General features: G+C 34.8%; 1 protein-coding gene across 3 annotated transcripts in view; it reads left to right on the plus strand.

Annotated features, from left to right (window-relative positions):
* Positions 1–5228: 5228 nt before the first annotated feature.
* The window catches only part of ASTN2 (astrotactin 2), a 7150955-nt gene continuing 7131208 nt past the window's right edge, over positions 5229–24975 (plus strand). The window contains exon 1 of one of the 3 annotated variants that reach the window (XM_044057934.1): positions 5229–6223. In XM_044057934.1, the coding sequence (XP_043913869.1) occupies positions 5842–6223 (382 nt within the window). In that variant the 5' untranslated portion in view covers positions 5229–5841. The remainder of the gene's footprint in view (positions 6224–24975) is intronic. The other 2 variants (XM_044057931.1, XM_044057932.1) reach the window with 2 other exon arrangements.

The raw sequence follows: 24975 nt of genomic DNA on the forward strand, positions 1-24975 counted from the left end.
AATACATTTGAGCTCATACCTCTCAAATGTCCATATTTTTACAGCATGTCCATATTTTTGTCTCATATTTTTGATCTTTTCCTCATAACATTTTGGTATTTTGGCAAATCATTGGTATGTCATTGTGGATTGAAGTCAGAAAATAATGACAGGCATGAGTTTCAAACTTCATGCTCTTTAGAAAATTCATGCTAATGTAAAACCTATTATTCTACCAAGTTTATAAGTTTGTAAGAGTAATATTTCTAAAATGTCCCTATTGTTGAGCCGTTGTCCCACATTATATATGGCTTACCCGGATTTCTTCCTTTAAGAGGTTGAGAGGTGTGTTTGAGTTTCATTCTTGAAATACTTCAGGACATTTATCTTAATACAAACCCCTGGTAACTCTAGTACATTTCCATAGGGCATATATGTTAAATATGTCTCTATTTCTAGGTTATTTTCCCCACATTTTGTTGGCCTTTATCCAGATGTCTTGCACTAAGAGATGGATAGCTATCTGTGAAGCCCTGATGATCATTGTGACATTCCTTGGAAAATGGCAGACCATCAGTACTCCAGATTCAATGGGTGTGCTATCCATGTTTGCTTACCTGGTTTCCTGACTGGTAACATTGTTGCCAGCCTCGAAACCTCATTTAAACATGATGCGCGGCATGAATATACATTGCACACTACAGAGCACACATGTAAACTCCATGTAGGCTTTGCACAAAGCCTACACAGAGTTTATTAAATCCCGGGATTGCCTTAGTTTTAACATTATTCTGTTATTGACCACACATCTACAATTGCTACTGCTGCAGTTCATATACAGCATAAGTCAACTTTCAGCAGTGAAACATATTTGTATTAATTTGTATCAGAAGATTTGGAAGTAAAAAAAGAAAAAAAAAGAAAAAAAAGAAAAAGGTAAGTTATCTCCTGACAAGCTACTGTAGCTCTGCTTTCAGTCATGGCAAATTCTATTGAAAAGGAGAAGACAAAGAAATATTCAGAAAACACTTTACCCATCTTTAATAATTGCTAGTTTTTGGGTTAAATCAGGGAGAAGTCATACAAATGTGCACGTTGTAAACACTGTCTAACAAAAACCTCTGCAGTTTGTAAGCATATTAGTCTTCTCTAGTACCAATATGTATAATGGATAGAGTCAAAGACAGCATGTCTGCACAAAATATTGCACTATACACATTGAGTGTAAAGTAGAACCATGCTAAAATTAAATCAAATAAATGAATGAATAAATACCTTCAAAGAATTGCACCCCTGGAACATCTAAGCAGACTGTATGCTTTAAGAATAATTAGAGGAAATAGTTATCAGTGTTTTTTTTTCCATATATAAGATAGATAGATATTATCATTGAATCCTAAAAAAACAAAAACAAGGCAAGGTATAATAGTAATAATTAGGATCAGCATTATTGAAAGAATGCAAACTGCATTGAAAATGAATACAATTTGAATTTAAGTGTTATTTATAAGCTATAGAAAAAAAAAGAGATTTAAAATATAGATATAAATGGCAGTCCTGTGCATTACTAGATTTTAAATTTGTTTGACCATAGAGTAATCCACTTAGAAATACTAATATAGATGATTTAGCATATAATACTTTAACATTGTTATTGAATCTTTCAAAGAATTACACTTTCTAAAATGATGAATATATCCGACAAACAGCATTGTACAAACCAATTGCAAAACCAAAGATGAAGAAAATGTCTATTAATTCACAAGAAATGGATTTACTCTGACTTTGTCTTCCAACAGAAAATCCTACATAAGACAGGGATAAAATAAAGGTAAAACTAATTTTATTATTGTGCTAAACTGAAGTAGATTTGAATGACAATGGTTATTGAAATTGTATGTCTATGTTCTTGGATCAGAACAGTTTCCTTTTTGGGATCAATATACTTTTGCTTGGTTCACTAATGCATTAACTATGATGGTATCTCAAATATAGAGAAATACTAAAAACATACTTTTTAATATGTAACATGGATATTATATAAAGATTATAAATATCACCATCAGGAAGAAGAGGAATTTATTTTTAAACATTATATTATCATATATGATTTGACCTGAGTTAAAGGTTCTTCAAAACTATTTTTGTACAACATGGACATTTTTGATTGTGTAGTTATTCTCCAAATTCTTTAGGTCAATAACTAAGTGTTCACATTTTGCAAATGTGTGAAACATATTATAGAAAATTGTAATCACATCTTCAGTTTTAGTATACCTTTTGTTGGTTTAGTTAATAACATAAATTCAACTTTAAGCTTTCTTGCTTGCATTTCACACCTATAGGATGATAGAATCTGTTCACATTTCATGTAAGATACCATTAATATAGCTTATGTCCTAGATGAATGCCAAAATAAAATGTAACATTTGTTTAGTTCTGAGTTTCATTATCCATTTCCTCTTGTAGATCGTTGATGATTACTAAGTCAGTCATTACTATTGTTATTCTTACATTTGGAAGAGATATATGTCATATTTCTGAAACCGGGCAAATTATGAAATAATCTTTTCATGAAAAATTTCATGGGAAAAAATATTTTATACCCATTTTATGATTTTTCATTATGTGTATATCACTGTTTTAAAGGAATATATATCTCTATTTATAATGTAAAGTATGATGTTTATAAAAAAAAACTACAGTTACTAATTTATATAGACTTTGGTTTCACAGTGTTTGAAGATTAGTAACGAGATTCTTGAATATGAAAATAAAAAATAATTAGTAAGAAGATTCTTGCACATGAAAATAAAAAATAATTGAAATCCATAATATACGAGTTCAGCTGGCATCAAGTCTGTGTATTTTTGAAAGCAGTATCTTATAAACTATATCTTGAAGTATAACATTCTGCATTAGAATAATTTTATATAACATTCATGTAGATAAATAATAAGAAAATTACAATAAAGCATTTATTCATACTGCTAATAAGTGTACAAATGAAATTAAAACATTTTAAATACTTGGAATAGAATTGACAAGATATATATTTAATAAGTTATTTTGAATTGTCCCCTCCTATGTAATGTGTTTTTTAGTTAAATATTATGCAATTTATTATTTTTCCTTTAAATTTTGGAATCTAACCATAGAAATTGGTATTCTTCTTTATGTAATTTGTATACTATTTTGGATGCTGCACTTAAAAAATATGCTGTTTAATCTGACTTTCTTTTCAAATGTTGAAAAGGATTCTAGTACATAAATTTAAAGTAGATATTTGCTTTAAAAGGTTTACATTGATTGGCTCGCAAATATTTTCAGTGTGACACAGACTTTTTTTAAAGCAACATTTAGATTGTTTCTCATAATGGTGTTTAGTTTTGAGATGTTGACTTTGCAGCATAGGATTTTTGACACAGTTGGCCAATCTTGGAAATGGTAATAATGCTAGCACCACACTATATTACTTCAAATGAGTTAAAACTGTTTTTTTTTTTTTTTGAAGGGTGGCACTAATATTATATTAGTATTTTAGTCTTAGGTGAATTAATCAGTTCAGCACAGGCGCATGCAAATGCTGTCAAATTTTTCAATGGAATATACTTGCATATTTACATTATGGCTGCCCGTCTGAGTTTTGGTAGAATTTGTCACCAGTAAAATAATATGTAGAACCTGTTTGCTTTCTATCATTTTGTCCCATCATGTGCATTTTTACAAACCTGAGAATTTCTCCTTGATGTCAAAGTTTGTTTCCTGATACAAAAATGCAACACATTACAAGATTGGACATTATCTATTCTGTCATTCTTTTCCTTGTGCATTGTATTATGTAGTTATCAATTTCCCCTTAAAGCATATCTCTCAACCATTAAGCTCAAGAATCAGGGAGAAAGTGAAAAAATAAATGGAGGCAAAGGCCCCAAATCAGGGACATATTTTAAGCATTTTTTCTGTACACTTAAAAAGAGTAATAAATGTACTGGTGCGCAATTTCTGAAGGATATGAATGAAGTCTGATGCACAAATGTCTTTATTATTTATTGACTGCAATCCTCAATGATATGTCAAAAAACAAAACAAAAATTTGTATGAGGAGCATACATAAAATATAAGGGAAAAATCAAGAAGATTCTGTGAAAATCAATGGCTTTAAAGCTATGCTTTAAAGTTGTGAGCACAGATGTCCTACCTCTGCTGAGATCATAAAAACGGTCATCAAATGAATATAGAGGAAAATGTAGTATGTGTTTTTTTCAGCAATAATATTTCTCAGCCTCTTAGCTCAAGAATCATGACCATGCCTCTCAAATGTACAGATCTTTGCAGAATGTCCAGATTTTTGCCTCATATTCTTGGGCTATTCCTCATAAAATTTGTGGTTTTCTGACAAATCACTTCTATGCTCTTGGGACTGATCTCCCTAAATAATGACATACATTTGAGTTTCAGACTTCACGTCCTTCAGAAAACATATGTTGACACAAAGCATGTTACTGTAGCAACTTTCAAAGTTTATAACAGCAATATTTAAAATATGTCCCTAGTTTTGGGCCTTTGTCTCCCCATGTTGTCAGTCTTTGTCCAGATTTCTTGCAGTAAGAGGTTAAGAGGTATGATCAGGAACAAGGCCAAAATAAGGATAGAGGAGGTGGTACTCAAAAACAAGGGCAAATTTTAAATGGTGCTCTTACATATTTTGAAAGTGGTTAGAATAACATGTTTTGCTTTACCTTGCATTTTCTGAATAAAACAAAGCCTAAAACTCAAATGTTTGCAATTGTCCCAATTCCTGTATGTGTTATGAAAACAAATTACCCTCTTCTTTGGAGTCTTTTATCAATTGCAAGGAAAGTGATCATCACAAATTGGAAAAATGAAACAATTCAATCAATTAAAGAATTTCTCAATGTTGCAATTGAAAATTGCCACCTGGAGATACTGTCAATTAAGGAAATAACTACTAGAAAGACCACTTCTTATACTTTGTAGACGAAACGCAAGCATCTGTTAAATAAACAGACTTTAAATAATCAGTAGTGAAATACAATTTTGTAAAATATTTGAATTTTTAATCAATTATATAAGTAGACACCTTGTAAATAGTTGATGTTACTTTTTTTCACACAATATTTGTTTTTATGTATTTATGCAATTCCCTTACATTTTGTTGTGGTACTTTTTGTTATTCATTTATAAAACAATACCAATATTCAGAAAAATGTTTGTAATTGTTTAATAACTGGAGTTCTTAACAATTTCCCAGAAAACAGCAAATTGTATTAGAAACAAACGACGTTCTGTTACATCAAGGACAGTTAAGGGATATGCTTTCAGGGTAAAGAAGGCAGACGTATTAATGCAAAGTTCTTCAGTTGGAAACTTCCAGCGAATACAGATGTAAATTAATCATGTTCCGGACCTTGCCATTATCTGAAGCATGGAGCTTGTAGTAAATTTAGGGGATGTAACAGTTCTAAAACAAGTTCCGCCCCTCTTCTAGCCAAGCAGGTCTTTTTTAACTCCCTCTGCTAGCTCGTTCCCTGTGAATTCACCTTTCCCGAAGGTCTTTTGGTGTGATTTCTCCATTCACCTGCAGTGCCGCCTCCTGGACATACACGCGTTTATGCACTAGCTGCCTTACACAAAGCACAATGGAACGTCTGTAAGGCACGCGCGTCCTCGGGCAGCCAGAAAGGCAAGCAGTAGACGGGCACGAGCCAAAAAAAAAAATAAGGAGCGTGAGGGAGTGTAAGAGCGCGCGCAGCGCACCTCCAGTCTGCCAGCTGGAGGACCAAAGACAACGAGAATACCAGAGGGTAACGCTTATATCCAGTTCGGCCAACGCAAGGCATGGCTGTGGTAACAAGAATTATCTCCAGCCTCGCTGCCAAAGGCATTTCTCGGTTTATGGTGTTCTTCTTTCTTTTCACAACCCTCGTCCTCTCGTCTTTCCTCCACCGGGCCAGAGCCGAATTCTCACGGGAGGACAGTCCCTGCAAAGTAAAAACAGTCACTGTATCTACACTGCCGGTGCTAAGGGAGAATGAGATCAATTTTGGCGGTGGTGGAGGTGCAGCTGCTGCTGCTGCTGGAAGTGGATCCTCGGCGACAGCTTCTGGAGGAGGAACAGCGGCAGAGTCCCGACTTCTTCTTTTAGTAAGAAATGACCTGCCGGGACATGTAGCCGTACTGGACGACCTGGAGAACACGGAACTACCATACTTCACCTTGGGTAAGCAGACATTGCAGTACCAGCGCTAAGGTGCTCATCTGGCATCAGGGACCTTTATTATAATACAGAAGACTTTTATTAGTAGTAGGCTAGGATAGTATAAGCGGGGAAATCAGATTTCCATAGTATCTATTACAGTAAAGGAATCACCAAAACGTTCTTGATTTTCATTCTCATATACCTTACTCTTTTATAACTATGCATTTGCATTACGTTTTGGCCAAAATGTCCATTATGTGCCACACACAATTCAGTTCTCTGCACCCCTACTCCACTCAGCAGCACATGCAGGACGCTGTCCAGCAGAAAGTGTTCTGAAATAGTTATTTGTGTTCATGCATGGCATTGGGTTTTGCAGAGTGTCACTGTCCGCTTTTTCAGCACTATATCTTGAGCCTTTACTTTGTGCATCGCTGTCACAAGAGGAAGCCTTTAACGCCGAGATCTGTGTGTGTTTTTTAAGTTATCGGGTGACATATGCAGCTGCAAGTCGTTAAACTTTGTAGCATCCCCCTCAAGTTCAGCTCTTGGTGTGTGTTCTGGTTTAAGCCCCTTGTTTTAGCAATTGTACACATCTGAAACCAAACTGTCTTAACGAAGAGCAGGCAGGCACTGAATAGGCGGGTTCTAAATGAACAAACACTTGTGTGTTGTGAATGATATTGTATGCATCCATGGTGTGGACTGGAATGTGTGTGCTTATGTTCTAAGAGTGGTACCTACAAAAGAATGCTTTTTTTCAGTACTGTCATCTTGTTGCCGAAAGTATCATGCTTTTAGATTCAATGTACTAGCAAAATAACTCCTGTAGCATTTCCGCTACGAGATTTTATTTTGTAAACACTACATGACAGAGCTTACAGCTAATATGAGAATTTCCTCATGTGCTTGCCTAGCGTGTGTGTATTTATATATGTATAGTAAAACAAATGGTGTTTTATTCACTTTTGCAAGTCGGCACAGCTTAGTCAATGCTTGTAGATTCCTTAAAAATATTTAACAATCACAATGGAATGATTCGATTAGAAATAAAATAATAGTCTGAAAGCAGACCTCCACGTTATCTTGTGTGTCACCTAGTCAGGCAGGGTCGGGAAGCGTGTGCATGGTTACTAATTAGCAGCTAATGTCCGGCGTGCACTATTATTCTTTAGCACATAGCACTCAGAATAAGGTTCAAGAGATTTTTTTGTGTGCAACTGTGTGTGTATGTGTGCGCGGATATGTAAGCTTTCCTGGCTGCACCTCAGCTTCTGAGTTAGTCTGCACGCTAAATAATCACGTGTTCCATTTTAAAACTTGCTGCATGCTTATTGCTTGCTGTTGCACTGGTTTCTCATTGCTTATTTGCATGTCCAAAAGCTGTAAATACAAAGATACCTGTTTTTTAAGGTAATCTGGACTTCTAGGAACGATACAGTATTCTCTCACTCTGTAGACTGATATAAAATGCACAGCAACGCATCATATACATTACTCTTTACCGTTTCTTCTGACCTTTCCAAATGCCGTTCACTATAAAGTTTTCTTAAGAAGGGAAAGAAGGTCATGCACATGTAGACAAACAGAAGTGCATACCCAGTCTCAACCCTATGTTTGTTTTCCAAGCCTTGAATAGATGCTGAGATGTTTTACTATGATGAATTTGCAGTCATTTGAGTATCCTTTATATACACAATAGCTATTTAATAAATTATTTTTTTTATTTTCTTAGACAATACATTTTACTGTAATGTAAGTGATATGTTTAGTTTCCTTACTAGTCCATTGCTAATTTATTGCTGTAGTGTGGCACAGATGGCAAATATTGTTGTAACGTAGTCAGGTGCTACTTGTACATTCCTTTTTCAATACCCAGCTCATGAAATGTATACTTTCTTTGCAGGAAGACGTACCTTAGAATATATTTCAGATGTATTAAGCACTTTGACTGCACTACATACCTTTCTTTTGTTTTGCATTGAGTAAGCCCAAAAATGCTAATTCAAACACTTTGTTTATTTGGGAAATTAACTTAGTTTGTAAACTTTACAGTTTGTCTATTTTTGTCTGCTAATGATGGTTTATATGCAGGACGACATTAATAGATTATCTGTTTATCGCAAGATACAAAAAAAAAAACAGATACCCCTTTGTGAATCTTCACAAACACAAATGTATTTGAATCTTAGCATTGACGAGAAGAAAGTTGAATTTAATATAACCTTTGTGACTAAATTGTATGTGGCCACTGAAAGAAACATCAGAATGATGTCAGATGTAGTGTGTGTGCATGTGTGTGCATGTGTGTGCATGTGTGTGTGTGTGTGTGTGTGTGTGTGTGTGTGTGTGTGTGTGTGTGTGTGTGTGCATTTTACATGTTGGTAAAAACCTACTTATATTTTCATTTGCAAATGTACACAGACAAACACACACTCACAATGTCACAGACACATAGACACACAGGCATAAACATTTACACAAATGCACACAAATAAACGGGGAAGCATTCACAGTACTAAACTTTAAAACTTTTGCCCCAGTGGAACTTCATACCAAAGATAAATCTCTGACCAAGCATCTAAGTTCATATGGATACAAGACTACATATACAACACAAGCAGATGTGTTTTACATTCTTACATATTCAGAAAAGATGTTAAGAAATATTTATACACACACACACACACACACACACATACACACATATGTAATGTGTAAAACAACACAAACATATATGTGAATGACTTAGTTTGCACATGCATATGTTATGTGTGTTTTGAGGGGGGTATTGCATATGCATGACATTCTTTGATGTAGATATCTCTTTTGGTTCTGTAGCTAAACTTCAACAAATGTGTTGTTTTTAACTTTGTTTTAGAAGCAGGATGAACAGCATTATAGCTGCAGACCTCAGTACTTGGCTCTAACAGAAATATTACAGCCTCTGTATACTAGCATTTGGTTCTTCAGGTTGTGAACATATGCAGATTGCCAGCTAAAAATGGGAGTACTGAAAAGTCATAACTGAGATTCAGTGTTATGATTTCAAGGCATTTCTGACTAAGCAGGACATGACATTGGTGTTTATGATGCAGAGTTTCCAATAAACGCTACACTAAAGTGACAAAAGAGAGGGCAGTCGACTGAAAACTTTGAAATTAATTTTGTTTTATACTTGATTAAAACAGATTCTCTGTGACTAAAGATGAAGATAAATGTTTTTATGAGCTGATTAAAAAACTCAATTTTATATGCTTAGAGCTCAAAAAGCAAACATGTGGTAAGCATAAATCTTAGCATTTTAACTGTCAGCTGCCCTTCTCTCTGGATCTGTCCCTGACAACATTCTGGGTTAAATATACCTCAATGTAACTAAATTACACATAGCCTTATTTAGTGCTTTTTTGAAGTTGTTTGACTTTTGTATTTAATAAAATATAATAATTTTTATATAATTGGAAGGGATTGAAAATACAGTGGGAGATCAATGGAATGGAACCCACATTCAGAACTATGCTTTTCAAACTGTTTTCCACGTGTTCTTTAACCTCATTTGCTTAAACTTAAAATAATACAAAACAGCCATGCTTTAATTATGTGTTTCAAATTTTAAGATGCATAAACTTAAAATGAATAGATTTAAGAAATTGTTTTTTTTCTGCATTATTTATTTAATTTATTGAAGTAAAATAACGAAATATTAAAAATTCAACATCTTTGGATTTAATGGAACAGTAAAGGAGTGCTCAGATACATATCAGATGAGAAAAAAATAAAACTCAGACAGATTTTTCTAGTGTTTTGAATATAGTTATTTGAATACAATTCATTGAATTAGATTGATAAGCATCAGGATATCTTGTATTAAAGATATGTGATCATCCTTGTTTTAAATAGTCTAGCTTGGCAAAATATTCACGGGAGCAACTGTATTCAGGCAGCTAGGCTGTAATGTGCAACAAATGTATTCAGTGAGTACAGATTCTAGAACCTCGGCCTACACCCTCTATGAAGAAATATACCTTACAAAGAATGTAAACTTAACCAAGGTAATTATACCCAGGAATGGAGGTCTGATGGACATACTCTATTGTTATGCAGTATTTGGTGGAGGTTGTGAAGTTTGCCCCCCCCCCCCCGCCCACACACATACACCATACTTCTCAACCTCTTTGAGCAAGAAATCTGGACAAAGCCATAAATAACGGGGGAACAATTTTTAAATATTGCTCTTACAAATGTAGAAAGTAGACAGAATAACAGTTTTTGCATTAGCATGAATTTTCTGAAGGATGTGAAGTCTGAAACTCACATGTCTGTCTTTATTTTCTGACTTCAGTCTTCAATCATTGCTAGAGAGACACAACTTTTATGAAAAATGGACCAACATATGAGCAAAAATCTGGACATTATGCAAATATCTGGACAGTTGAGAGGTATGCCCCCAACACACACACACACACACACACACACACACACACACACACACACACACACACACACACACGCACACACATTCAGGAAAGTGTTATATGGAAATTAGATTTTTAGTGAAATATGTTTTCATTAAGTATTGGCTTTAGTGAAACCATTTTGATGAATTAATATATGATGACATTGCAGTCCAGCAGCCATACTGAAGATTAGATGATAAGAGTTAGAATAACAATAATGCAAATACTTAGGAAAAGCAAAAGGCTGGTATTTTTGGAAAGGGAATTAATCTTAATATCAGAATACTGAATGCTGCAGAGACATGAAACTGTCTACCAACCTGATTGTACTTGACTAAACTTAATCCATCCACTTTTGAAAGTTCACTGACATTGTTAACAGGTGTTGCATGGTAAGTGACCTTTTAGTTTTAAATTATCTTTTATTTTATTTATTTATTTTGCTGTTTTTTCTTAACCACGATGCGAAATTATAAGCAATTGTTTATTTCTGACTGTTATGAGCAGCTAAATGAAAAATATGAATGTAAATGGAAACTGAGAAAAGGCTAAACTTAACTTACTTTTAATATCTGGCCAGAAGAAAAAAAAATGCATACATTCAAGAAAATGAATAAGGGAAATTGCATTTTCAGAATTTAATCACTTCCATAGTGTGCAGTTTCTAAGTCATCCCCTTTAAGGTACTGTGACTGAATCTGCTTCCTAGATTAGTGTTAAGTCAATAAATCAGAATATTTACCCCAGTGGGGCTTACAGTATAATGAAGATATGCAACAGTAGGCTGGTGTCTTGAGAGTAGCTTTCTAGCTGTTTCACAAAGGGGCACATGAAGTGAGAATAACATCTTTAATGAGTTTCACGGCTATATTTAACATACTCTGCATCATTGTCAGTGCCTACTTTTGATTAGAACATGATTGCAGGTTAAGAGATTTCCGAAAGTTATTATGAGAATCAGCTGAGAGAAGGTAATGGAAGTCGTTTTAATTCAGAGCGCCATTTTTTTTTAGTTTTGCAAGTATCATCTCTATCAGTTAAGAGACAACAAAAGCTTAGATGATTTGCTACTGTGCCTTTGTCATCCCATACCTGAAAATTCAGCTCCATGCTATAGATACAGAAATTTAAAGAAATCTGTAAAAATGCAAAGGATTAGGGGAAAAATCTAAATAACTGGGTATTCTGCATGGTTTATAAATGTTGGCACTGGAGGCTTGTGAGATGCTGTTTGGAATGCATAAGGAAACATTGTATTGGAGGTTTCGGTTATATGGTAGAGGAACTGATGTGTATAAGTCTTTCTAAACTTATGTTGCATAATTGTTGAAGCTGAGGTGGTATAGTCTAACACTGTGTACAATGAAATACAAATATATAAGTAATAGGTTCAATTTCCCAGAAAGTTTGGCAAACATATATTTAAATGTGTGTTTTCTTTTTTTTTTTACAATAGACTAAAATACTTTAATAAAATTGTGCACTACTAAAAATATACATGAGAGTCAGAGGTGAAGCTTAAGCTTTATGAATACATTTCACAGGACACAAATATTTAAGTCATGCTGTAATGGAACGTATGCACAGCTTATCTCTTGGACACCTCCGCCACATCATACTTTTGGATTGAATTGTAATGGGGGGTTACTTCCAGCTTCATTGGGTCATCAGTTTAAAAAGAAAAGAAGAAGCATTTTCACATTTTGGACCAAGTCCAGCTGAATTTTAATTTGAGAAACAGAGACGGAACAGAAACCTTTCCAGGTCTTAGAGTAACAATTCACCTTCACATGCATTCAATCTCAACTCCTAATGTTTTTTTTTTTAATAATTATAATACAATTCCTATATAATTTAGTGCCCAGAAAGCACTCACTGCTTATTTTATCATATACTTACAAGCTGTCCACTCCTACATCAGGAAAACACACTCCTACTTTTTTTTATCTTCCATCCCTGGCCAAAGAATTTGTCCTTACCAGCATGACATGCCATAGACATTAGCAAGTCGGTAGTTTCTGATCTTGGGTACTACTCACAATGTGACATAAATAACATTCTTTGCCTGGGAGATCAACATATGCTATAAACAAGGTGTATGCTGCTTGGGAACACATTGTTACAGTATTTTGTTTCTGTGGGGACTGAAAACATTGCTGGATTAAACCTGCAACTTAAGCATGGAGTGATAATTATAGTGAGAAGATTTCAATGTGTCCTCATTTTTCCTTTTTACTTATTGACTTTGCATTTGCTGGTAAATCATATTAATTATTGTTGAAACCTCAGTGCATAGCTCTCAATGTCTTAACGCAATCATTTTGGGTTGAGATGCAGATTTTGGGGTAAAGGTCCAAAATGAGAAAAAAAAATTAAACTATTGTTCTACTTCACTTAAAAAGTTAGCAGAATAAAATGCTTTGCATCAACAGTATTTTCTGACATTTCTGACTCACTGTAATCTTCAGTGATTTACCTTAAACTGATATAATTTTTTCAAGAAACAAGGCAAATACATAAATATATCATCCCAAACTATACAAATATGGGTTATGAATGCATTGCATCTCATTGTGCATTTTTAGTTTAAAGTTTTCCTGGTCAGGTAATAAAATCAACAACCTCCTGGCTATAGGGGTACAAAATGATACAGCACTAACAATGACTGCAAACCTGAGTTTGGATAAATGTTCAGGAAGCTGGGAGATTCAAGCTGGGGAGGTTAAAGGTGAGAGGCTTATAGCAGCTCACACATCCTGGAGGGAGGGACATTGTGGTCCTCATTAGCCAAACAGTTGCTATGAAAGTAGAGGCTTGCACAGCAACAATGGCTATAAGTGGGAAAACATAGACTTGGCATTTCAAGTCACTGATAGTAGCCCTCGTGGGCATTTGTAAGATGGCACACATACACCAGTGGAAGGCATAACATGCTTTTACATTGATGTAAAGAGTTCATGTCACTCATCAAGGGATTAAGACCTAAGCAAAAAATCCACAGCTACTGCCTATGTGATGGCTGTTGAGAAATGGAGGATAGCAGAAAATAAGGAATAGACCTGAAAAAAATAAATAAAATAAACAACCTGTCTGCATGCAAAAACATTTTCTCTTCCTAAAAACGTTGTCATAACAGTGCTTAAATAATTACTATGAATCTGATATTCAAGGGGCCTAACTGCTAAAATAAATGAAATAAGGGAACATCCCTCTCTGATGACATTTTAGTCAAAAGCTTATAAGATTCAGACTTTAAAGCTTACCAGGTTTGGTGTAATGTGATGTCAGCAGATGGATAAACGTTAATGGGAAATATAAGCTATGCAGAGTAAAAAGGTGTCATCAGTCAGAAATGTTAAATATTCCTTGCTGTTTTAAAGGCAGCACTGGACAATGAGTGTTTTTGTTTTGGTACTGTGTAACCCATGTTAATGCTGTTCTGGCTACCTTAGTATGATCTCTTGTTCTGTGATGGGATAGGAAGCCAGAGTATTGTTTTCTTATATTAACCTTTATTTATACCGGATAACAACAGCACAGATGAAAATGTGAAGACTAATTAATCTTTATCGGTGAATGTAGCAGTAAATTTGATGATATTTTGGTCAGTATGGTGGGGAATACTTTAAATTTTGGGAGAAAATTGTACAATATGGTGAATAATTATAGTATTCTTGTCACAGAATAAGAATGGTGAAGTGATGCTTCATAAATGGTGGTCCAGACTGATATGTAATACATTGAGTCAATTTTGATTATCATATGATTGATCATGTGACATAATTTCTTTCAAGTTTTTGCTATTGTTTTGTTTGTCAGACTGAAAATATATTTTTAAGATAAAAGTTCTTACAGATTAATCATTAGAAATGTAAGTTGTTTTATTTTACATTAATAATTATGACATGAAAATAGCTTATTTTATAATTGTAGTGGAGCATGTTGAAACTTAATTTTAATGTTTAAGTAAATTTCTAGCAAATCTGTATTAGGTATTATAGCTTACATTTTTCACCAGTCAAGCAACAACATTGACATTTTCATTAAATAAAAGTCTATTAGTAGACAGTCTGCAGCAGAATTCACCCTGTCAGTACACACTAAGCAGTATAAACATGTGCTGTGGACCACTTAAGGTATGTCAAAAGAAATTTTATTATTATCAACTAAAACTCAGCAGAGTGAGCTAAACAATTAAAATAACTAACTAGACAAGAGTGCATGATAAAAGAAACCAGTATGACTGAAAATGATTCCAGAATTTAAGTGAACGTGGGATAAAGAAACAAAGAGATCCATTTTAGTTTTATAATAAAACAAGATTGTTTTCAAAATATTGAGAATCATTAGACTAGAGAATAAAGAAACATTTTAAGATTCCCTTGTTTAATGAAAGAAAAGGAACACAGAGATCACACAGCATTCTTCACAACCTTGTCCTCAGAAAAGTTAAATTTAGCAAAGTCATTGCTGGATTGTTAAAAGCACATTATTAATAAAAGTATTTTTTTCCATTAATAAAAAGACAAAATGCTAATAAATATCAAAATAACCATATTTTACACTGCCTATATTAAAAGAGTTTTTTTTAAATCAAGAATGAAAGATTATGCTTCTTTAGACAAAATAGCTTCTAACTTGCAAGACAGGAGCCATTTTCCTCATGAATCCATGTATTAGGTAGCAAATGCTTAAAACAATTCAAGGCAGCTTGACAACTGCAAAACAAAATGGCACCAAGAATAATTAAAAAAAAGTATTATAGTAGAGGAAATGACAGCAGTTAAACAGTTATCTCTTAACTGGTTCACTTAACCAGAGAGATCACATGTACACATTTTCACCTTCTGTGTGGAGTCTGCATGTTCTCCCCGCGGTTGGGTGGGTGTTCGAAAGACAAGCGTAAATGGGCATGCCTTCGTTGAAGGTTGAACGTCGAGATGGCACCTCGGCATTCGTGAAAATCTACTGCCAATCATTAGCAGACCAGAGTTCTGCTGTGGCGACCCCTAACCGGGAAAAGCCGAAAGAAAACAACAACAACAATTACTTAGAGTAATTGCAGGTGTATAAAATTAATTTCTATAGCATTTTAATCTATATAAAGCACTGAACATTAAGCTGATGCACAACTGCAACTCCAAGGAATGTAATTTACATACACGTTATATATATATATATATATATATATATATATATATATATATATACATATATATGTATGTATAGATATATAGATACATAAATATAGATACTGATAAACAGATGATATTATTAAATTATGTATATGGTTTCACTGTAATAAAGGTAACATGTCTGAATTTTTTTACAAGCAAAGTATGGCCAGTTACATATCTTTGTCTGTCCTATTGATATCTGAGAGATAGTTTTGGCTTTTATGTATAGCACCTTAATTTACCCCTTTGATCTTTTAAAGCCTATGCTTTTCATCTTTATGGGTGTCTGTATTTTGACTCATTCCCAACCAGCCCATTTTTCTTCCTAAAATGTATCTCTATAAAGGCAGCTCAGTGATGTACTGCTTGTAGGTAAACTACTACAGATGTACGCCATCTGAGTGGCTAGACAATGGGCCAGATTCTAGAAGAGTTGCACTCATTGTAAATCTGCTTTGATTCTTAAAGACCTGTTCTTGGTGTAAGTGATTTCATATAGCAAAAACCAATGACATCGGTGCGGTATATTGAAGATTTACCCACAGTTGGTGTGGTTTCATCACTGTGGTAAAGCCTTAGGGATTAAAGAAAGGCAACCGTAGGTAAATCTTTAATTTACCACACCACGGAGGCAGTTGTTGCTATTATACAATGACATTATTTAAGAAAAAAATGACTTGCGTTTCTTAAATAATGTCATTGTATAATAGCACCGTGGTGGTCTTCTGCTTTTCCTTTGATATCCTGGTGCTTTGCTGATGCACTGCGCATGCGTATGGGACTTGCATTCCTACGCTTTTGCAGTACACCAGTGCTGTGTGAGGAAGCAATGGAGAAGGAAATATCTCCTTTGCCTTTTTCTTAAACTAAAAAAAAAGAAATAAATAAACAAACAAACTGGAAGGCTTGTAATTTACAGGACAGATGGGACAATGGGACATAGGAAATGAAAGATGATCAGGTATATTTGTTTAATTTTATGTAAAATACCTGATTATCCTTTTATTTTTCTCTGTGCCATCTCTGTTGTTTTAGTCTCCAATTTTGTCAACTTATTAAAAAAATGAAATAAAAGTAAATTTTTTGTTGCATATATTAATAGAAAAAAGTCTGGGTGACCGGACCTTTTTCCATTGGTATATGTCCAGATTTATAATGGACACTCTGACCAGTCAGTGTGCTCATTTTTGAATATTAATGGCCAGTCATTGTATATTATTTTATAAGGCCTATGGAAAATAGGCTTACACCAGGGTCTAGATTCCAAAAGACTTGCTCTCAGCCTGCTCTTGGTGTAAGTGGTCACTTTTGGAATCTGGCCTGTGCCTTGTACTATATATAAGTTTTTTTTGGAAGGAAAATAATTTCTATTTAAGCAAAAGTTAAATCATTTTATGAAAAACAGAAAAAACTTGTCTTTGTTAGTTTAGATGGGTGGCTCAAGTTTTTGCCTGTAATGCATTTTTTCTGATTTACTAGTTGTGCTGTTTTCATTGTATTATAATGTATCTTTTTTGGTTTTAAAAACAAAGCATTCAGTTTGTAAGGTGGTGATTTAATTTGAAAATTTTGATTCATAAGAGTTGTTTATGGGTAATATCTGTATACATTGTATGAATATTTTTTTTACACTGAATGGAATGAGAAATGTAGTCCATAGTTTATTTTTCCTTATCTGTTTTACTTTTTTTTCTTGTAAACTAAGTAAAGACTTAAGCTTTGTATGTTGTTTGCATGGGCTAGGAACATTTTGGGTTGCAACTGTTTTTCTGTTTTGTGCATATGCAATATGTTACTTTTACATTACTTTTTCAAGTATCATAAAAAATATTAGTTAATGGAAGTGTAGTAACATTGGTGACACAACAAACATTTATTTATTTATTTTTATTTTACATTTGTTGACCGGGAGAATCCGACTGGATATATGTCCATTTTCAGCGGAGGCCCGGGGAGAAAAGCTCCACATTTACAGTAAATTACATACAAGTTACATAGATACATATTAATACATTATTGTAGTAACAAACAAAGTTGGAGAAAAAGGGCATATCATATATGTAATTAAATAAACAACTTTATCTGCTGGATAGCATTCATAGACAAGACATCATTGTGAAACAGATAGACACGGACAACAGCGTAATTATACTTATACTAGGTAGTTATCATGTCAAGGGTGTGAGAAGAGTGTTAGGTAGAATAGAGAAGAAAGAAAAAAAACTTAAGGGGGTGAGAGAGGAGTTCACGGAGAGTACAAAAGAAGGAGAATGCTTGATAGAGGAGAAAAAGAAATAAGCTCATAGGAAGAAGTTAATCTGGATATGAGCATTGGCAAAGCCAGTGAGACTGGAAATGGTGGGTTAGACTTTTTTTGAAGTGGGGTAGGGAGGTAATGGTGGTAATACTGGGAGGGAGTTCCATATCTTACCAATGGAATTGGCAAATAGAGCATCGCCTCCAGAGTTACAGGATTTGATCTAAGAATGCAAACATGAAGTTGATCTAAGAATGATACAGCAGGAGTATAGATAAATGTTTGATGATGTGTGAATATACACAAATATCAGCACATTTTACCAGATACATTTCTTTGCACAACCATTATCAGTGGTCTGCCATTAATATACATATGCATACATACTCGTATGTGTTTTTGTGTGTATGCATGTATCTCTCTCTCTCTGTTTCCTGTTTACACACCATATACTACACTGGGCAAAGAGCACCTTTCAGAGCTTGTTGCTTCTGTAGCAGTTACGGGTTTTATGGGCTAAGGCTGCTAACCCAAGGCTCAACCCCTCCTCGGAGGGTGCACCACACATACTCACACTCACACACACACATCTAAGGCCAGTTTAGAGTCTCTAATCCACCTACTGCATGTATTTGGAATGTAAGAGGAAACTGGAGCACTCAGAGGAAAGGCACACAAACACAGGGAGGACTTGTAGACTCTGCACCCCAGTTGAGAATTGAACTGGAGTACCTCTTGCTATAAGGCAACAATGCTAACTGCTACACCACTGCACAGCCCCTTGTGCATGTATAAATATATATATAAATATGTACACACACACACACACACACACACACACACACACACACACACACACACACACACACACACACACACACACACACACACACACACACACACACACACACACACACACACACGCACACACACATATGACTCACTCACCCCCATACACAGATATAACACAGATATATATATATATATATATATATATATATATATATATATATATATGTGGGTTGCCTTTAAAACATCGAATGTTCAGAACATCGAAGTTCTGATCATCGAGACCAGAACATCAATGTTCAGAACATCGAAGGTTTAAAGTGGAAATGCCAGGTTAGTGAGATTGTGGAATGTTGGGTGTGTATGCAGGGCAGCAAGGAGCCCTGCGTGTTGTGTATGTGTGTCTGCCATCTAAGTGTTGGCATTGCACATAGGGTATGGGAAATCTCCCGTTTGGCACTACTGCATATAGCGGTAAATGGGAGATTTCACTTACCCCACTGTAGTGCAATCTTGGAGTTGGAATATTAAAATAGGGGGGGTGGGGGGTGCGAAGCCCCCCTGCATAACATAGTGTTTGTGATTTTTTTTTTTTTACGGTTCATTTTGAATTTTCGATGTTCTGAACACTGATGTTCTGGTCTCAATGTTCAGAACATTTTTGTTCTGAACATTCAATGATTCAAAGTGAATCTATATATATATATATATATATATATATATATTATATATATATATATATATATATATATATATATATATATATATATATATATATATATATATATATATATATATATATATATATATATATATATATATATATATCTATATATATATATATATATATATATATATATATATATATATATATATATGTTTGAACGGCAGTATGGTCATGGAGGGGCGTCAAAATCAGCTATTGGAAAAGTGCCAACTGTTTAAGTTAGAGAGTGCGCTACAGTAGGGATTGGGGAATAAACCCTTTTTCCACTGTAGTCTGAACTTGGAGTTAGTATATGTATTTACCAGGGGGTGTGGGATATGCGGGGGGGGGGGGGTTGACCACCTCCAAAAACATCTTTTTTTTTTTTTTTTTTTTATTCTTTGTGGATCATATTTTTTTTATTAGTCAATGAGTGTCATTCACTGATCTCTGGATCTGTGATTTGTGTGGTTGATCAGCATTTAGACTCCTGTATGTATGTGTGTGTATAATTGGATCTATGTCAGTTGACTGAATTTTCAGAAACCAAATGACTGCATGATGCACGTACGGCTGCTGAACAGCTCAACAACTTACAAATGCAAATGTCGACAAAGCCAGCAGAGAAGGTGGAAATCTACAATTTTATTCAAATAAAACAAATAGATGTTACATGACAAAGGTAGAGGGAAATAAACCCTACTACCTGCCCCAAACCGGTTTTGGCTGTAATAACCTTCTTCAGTGAGAAAACATGAACAACAAGAAATACACTCATTTATATATATCACATAAAGCTGTTCATTGGTGCATTGTAATTGATCATTAAGCTCAGGCGGAAATAGAGCTCCTAGCTTAATAATCCATTTATGTTCCTTAAAATTAAGTAAATCGTGCCATCCTGATTTGCCCCTACATCTGCCCACAATACAGTCTATAACAGTAAAGTAAAAAGATGCAGTATTGCGTTTGCACACAAGTTTATACAAAGCATTAGTAGAACGTTTATTTCGAATGTTACTAATTCTAAGACTCTGTAAGCAGATCCTGGAACTGTCTTCCAGCTGATATTACCTTACTTTCCACCTTAGGTCAATTTAAAACTAGACTCAAACAACATTTGTCACTTAACTGGCTATGTCAATGTATCAAACCTGGCTAACTCTCTCTAGAATGTGTAAAAATCTGTTAACCAGTTTACTGTGTAATTTAATTTAATCTTGACTTGTGCTCAGGATTAACTCTAACCCGTGGAACTAACTTGCTTACTTATGTAATCTCTATAAATAGTCTGTTTGTAATATGTAATGCTGGTATTATGTAATGCTGTATCTGTTTACCCTTGGAGCTTTCCTCCCCGGGCCTCCCCTGAAAATGGATATGCATCCAGTTGGACTATCCCGGTCAACAAATGTAAAATAAATAAATAAATAAAATAAATAAATAAAAGACGGAAAGGTCTAGATGTTTGTCCCGCAAAGAATGAGGAGCATGAACAAGTGACTAAATAAACTACCCATTCTGTGCTACAATTAGCCCAAAAATTAATATTAAAGACCACAGATGTATTGCGGCTACTAAATTCCTTTGTTTTCTGAACCCTAGAGCAGTGAATGCAGTGTCCACATGGTGTACAACCTATCATTGGGTCAGCTGTGAGTGTATGTTGAGTGGAAACCATAGAACTAGGTCCCACCCTCTTATGATGACTAAAAAGGGAACCTAGTGTACGTCCTCTCCTGAATGAGAAAGAACATCTGTCACCCAAGAATGGATGTAATCTGTCCTTGGCCATAAGTACGTTCCAGTATCTATTGATAATGTTCATGAACCCCTGTGTATTACGTCCATATGTGGTCAACAGACGGACCAAAGGCCCTTTGGTTTCTCCTTATATTGCAGAAGTTAGTTCTATCTTGAGTGGAAACCAGTTTGGGGCAGGTAGTAGAGTTTATTTCCCTCTACCTTTGTCATGTAACATCTATTTGTTTTATTTGAATAAAATTGTGGATTTCCACCTTCTCTGCTGGCTTTGTCAACATTTGAATTTTCAGAAACTCAAAATATTTATCAACGAGACGATATGAATAGATTTCCAAAAACTCATACATTAAAAAAAAACAAAAACAAAACCCACAAAAATATATATATTTTTTACATTTTTGAAGGGGGGCATCCCAACTTTCATCCCCCACACTCCCTGCAAATCATATATACCAACTCTGAGAGCGTACTACATTGTGGAAAATGGTAAATTTAATTTCCCAATCCTCATTGTACTTCGATCTCCATTCAAAAGCTTCAAGTTTTCAGAAATTCGATCATCTCATCTCGCCGGTATGAATTTCAAGTTTCTGAAAACTTGATGAACTAATAGGCATCTGTATAAATACATTTTGATCAGTTGCCTACACATAATCTAACCATCATTTGTTAGACAGACAAAAGACTGATAGGAAAATATTTAAACTAACAAAACTGTAAAATATCTAAACTGTAAAATATTTAAACACAAGATGATGGCAAAATGGAAACTATACTAGGTAAAAGTTTATGCCCTTTTCCCACTATTGTTCAACCTCAGAGTTGGCATATATAATTAGTAGGAGGTGTTGGTGTGACAAAATTTAACCTGATAGAAAACCATTGAAAATTTGACAAACTCAAACCACATTTTGTCAGTGCTTTTACTGGGAAGCAAGCCTTCACTGCACTCCTCTCCCACTGCTAGTTATATATACCAACTTTAAGGTTACACAGCAGTGGCAAAGGGAATTAAACTTTCCTAGTAAAACTTCAGCTTTGTCAGTATTCTGCAGTTAGATATTTTTACTGTGTCGATATTTTGCAGTGTCAATATTTTGCTGGCAGGCTTTTGACTGTTGATCAAGTGATGGTTGGAGTACGTGTAGGTAATAGATATAAAACATATCTCTTTATATATATATATATATATATATATATATAGGGTGGGAGGGGGGAGTCAGGTAAGTGTCTTGGTAGTGATTGTGTTTGGGTTAGGGCGGGATAAGTGAGTTAGGGTTAGGACCTTAGGGTTAGGGTTTGGGTCAGGGTTGTAGGTAGTTGTGTATGTGAGGTTTAGTGTGGGTTTGCAGGGGATGGGGAATGTGTTTTGTTTGTTGATTGTAGTGAAGTCAGGTAGAACCATATATATATATATATATATATATATATATGTATACAGAGGGAGAGATAGATAGGTAAGGGCAAACTAATGTACACACACCCTCTCTTTCTTTATATATATATATATATATATATATATAAATGTATATACAGAGAGAAAGTTAGACCAGTCTGGTGTTCGCTTTACTTAATACAGAGAGAACATTTGAGAAGGTCAACCCACTTAGGTTCTTAACCTTGAATTTTTCATCTGCTCCTTCTTCCTCTCACCTTGCACTTTATTTAAAAAAATTGCACTTTATTTTGCTTTTGCCTCTTCTTAAAAGTACTCAGTTGTATTTATTCTGCTCCATTTATTATTGCTTGGTAGTAGCCTGATTAAATTGTAACTGTTACTCTAAGCCTTTTGGTTGAAACACTTGGGCTCCAGACCAGTTGTTTTACATTAAGAAGGTTTGTGGTCTGCACTGTTGTGGCAGGACAGGTAGCTTCCATCCTTTTGAGTTGGGAATTGCTGATTGAAGGCTCAGTGTCTGTTATTCTAAAACTGTATTAGTTCTGGTTAAAGCACTTGGGTTTCAGGCCAGTTATTTTTCATTAAGAGAATTTGTGGTCTGTGCTCTTGTGGGAGGAGAGGCTAGATTCTACCCTTCTTAGCTGGGAATTTCTGGTTTAAGGCTTATTGTGCCTGCTTATTTGAACTATTTTTTTTCTGAAATTGGTGCGCCTTGGTTACTGTACCATAGACTAGATTCAGGCATCCTGAACCTAGTTTTGTTTGTATGACTTGACCACTAATCCAGGCCATCTCTTTTGGAGAAGGTTCCCCTGCACCCTAGTGGCAGGAGTGTGCAGTTAGAACTTGCCTAATTGAAGACTTCTGGAACAGGGCTCAGTTTTGAGCTTTTTTACTGGTTAATTGGGTAATTTCTTTAAATCAGTTTGCTCATTTTCTATTGTTATATAAAAAATGCACTTTATTCATCTGCTTTTACTGTATTTGTGTTTCTTCCTACTTTATCACTTTATTTTGCTTTTGCTGCTTGTTCTTAAAAGTACTTAATTGCATTTATTCTGCTGCATTTATTACTTCTTGTTAGTAGCCTGATTAAATTGTAACTGTTATTCTAAGCTTTTGGTTGAAGCACTTGGGCTTCAGACCAGTATTACATTAAGAAGGTTTGTGGTCAGCACTGTAGTGGCAGGACAAGTAGCTTACATCATTCTAAGTTGGGAGTTGCTGATTGAAAGCTTAGTGTCTGATATTCTGAAAGTGTATTAGTTCTGGTTTAAGCACTTGGGCTTTGGGCCAGTTATTTTACATTAAGAAGGTGTGGTCTGAACTCTTGTGGGAGGAGAGGGTAGATTCTGCCCTTCTGAGCTGGGAGTTTCTGGTTAAAGGCTTATTCTGCCTGCTTATTTGAACTGTTTCTTTCTGAAATTGGTATGGCTTGTTTGCTGTAGCATAGACTAAATTCAGACCTGCTGAATCTAGCTTTGTTTGTATAACTTGTGCACTAATCCAGACCATCTTTTTTTAGGAGAAGGTTCCCCTGCACCCTAGTGGCAGGAGTGTGCAGTGCAGTTAGAACTTGTCTGATCGAAGACTCCCGGAACGGGGCTCAGTTTTTAGCTTTTTATTGGTTAATTTGTTTAAATCAGTTTGCTCCTTTGCTACTGTTATTAAAAAAAAAAAAAATATATATATATATATATATATATATATATATATATATATATGGATTCCATACATTTGGTCGAATTACATTTAGCTGGAAATGATTCCAAGCATTTCACTTCACTGAAAGCTCACTTGGTCGAAGTTCATTTGGTCAAAAATGGAATATAGCCCCTGCCCCACTGCAGTGCAACCCTGGAATGAGAATATTAAATTAGGGGAGATGTCGGGTGCACAGCCCTCCACATTGGGGGTTTGGGGGGAGTAGCCCCCCAAATTATGCCAATAGTTTTTACTAAAGTTATATATATCAATGAATTTCTAATGGATATACCTTCTTATAATAGTGAATACATTAAAATGATGTGGGGGGTGCTATGCCCCCAACACCCCCACACCCCCCCTTATGTGCCTGGTATCATTTTTGACTAAGTGTCATTCGACCAAATGTATGGAATCCATATATATATATATATATATATACACTTTATGCATAGCTGCTTAGCTAAGGTTAAACTATTCCCGGCACCATAAAGTCTGTCTTCAAATTTTCCCTTAGAAT

The sequence above is a fragment of the Protopterus annectens genome, chromosome 16.part0 (assembly GCF_019279795.1).
Source record: "Protopterus annectens isolate FY-2018-M chromosome 16.part0, PAN1.0, whole genome shotgun sequence".
NCBI classification, from domain to species: domain Eukaryota; kingdom Metazoa; phylum Chordata; order Ceratodontiformes; family Protopteridae; genus Protopterus; species Protopterus annectens.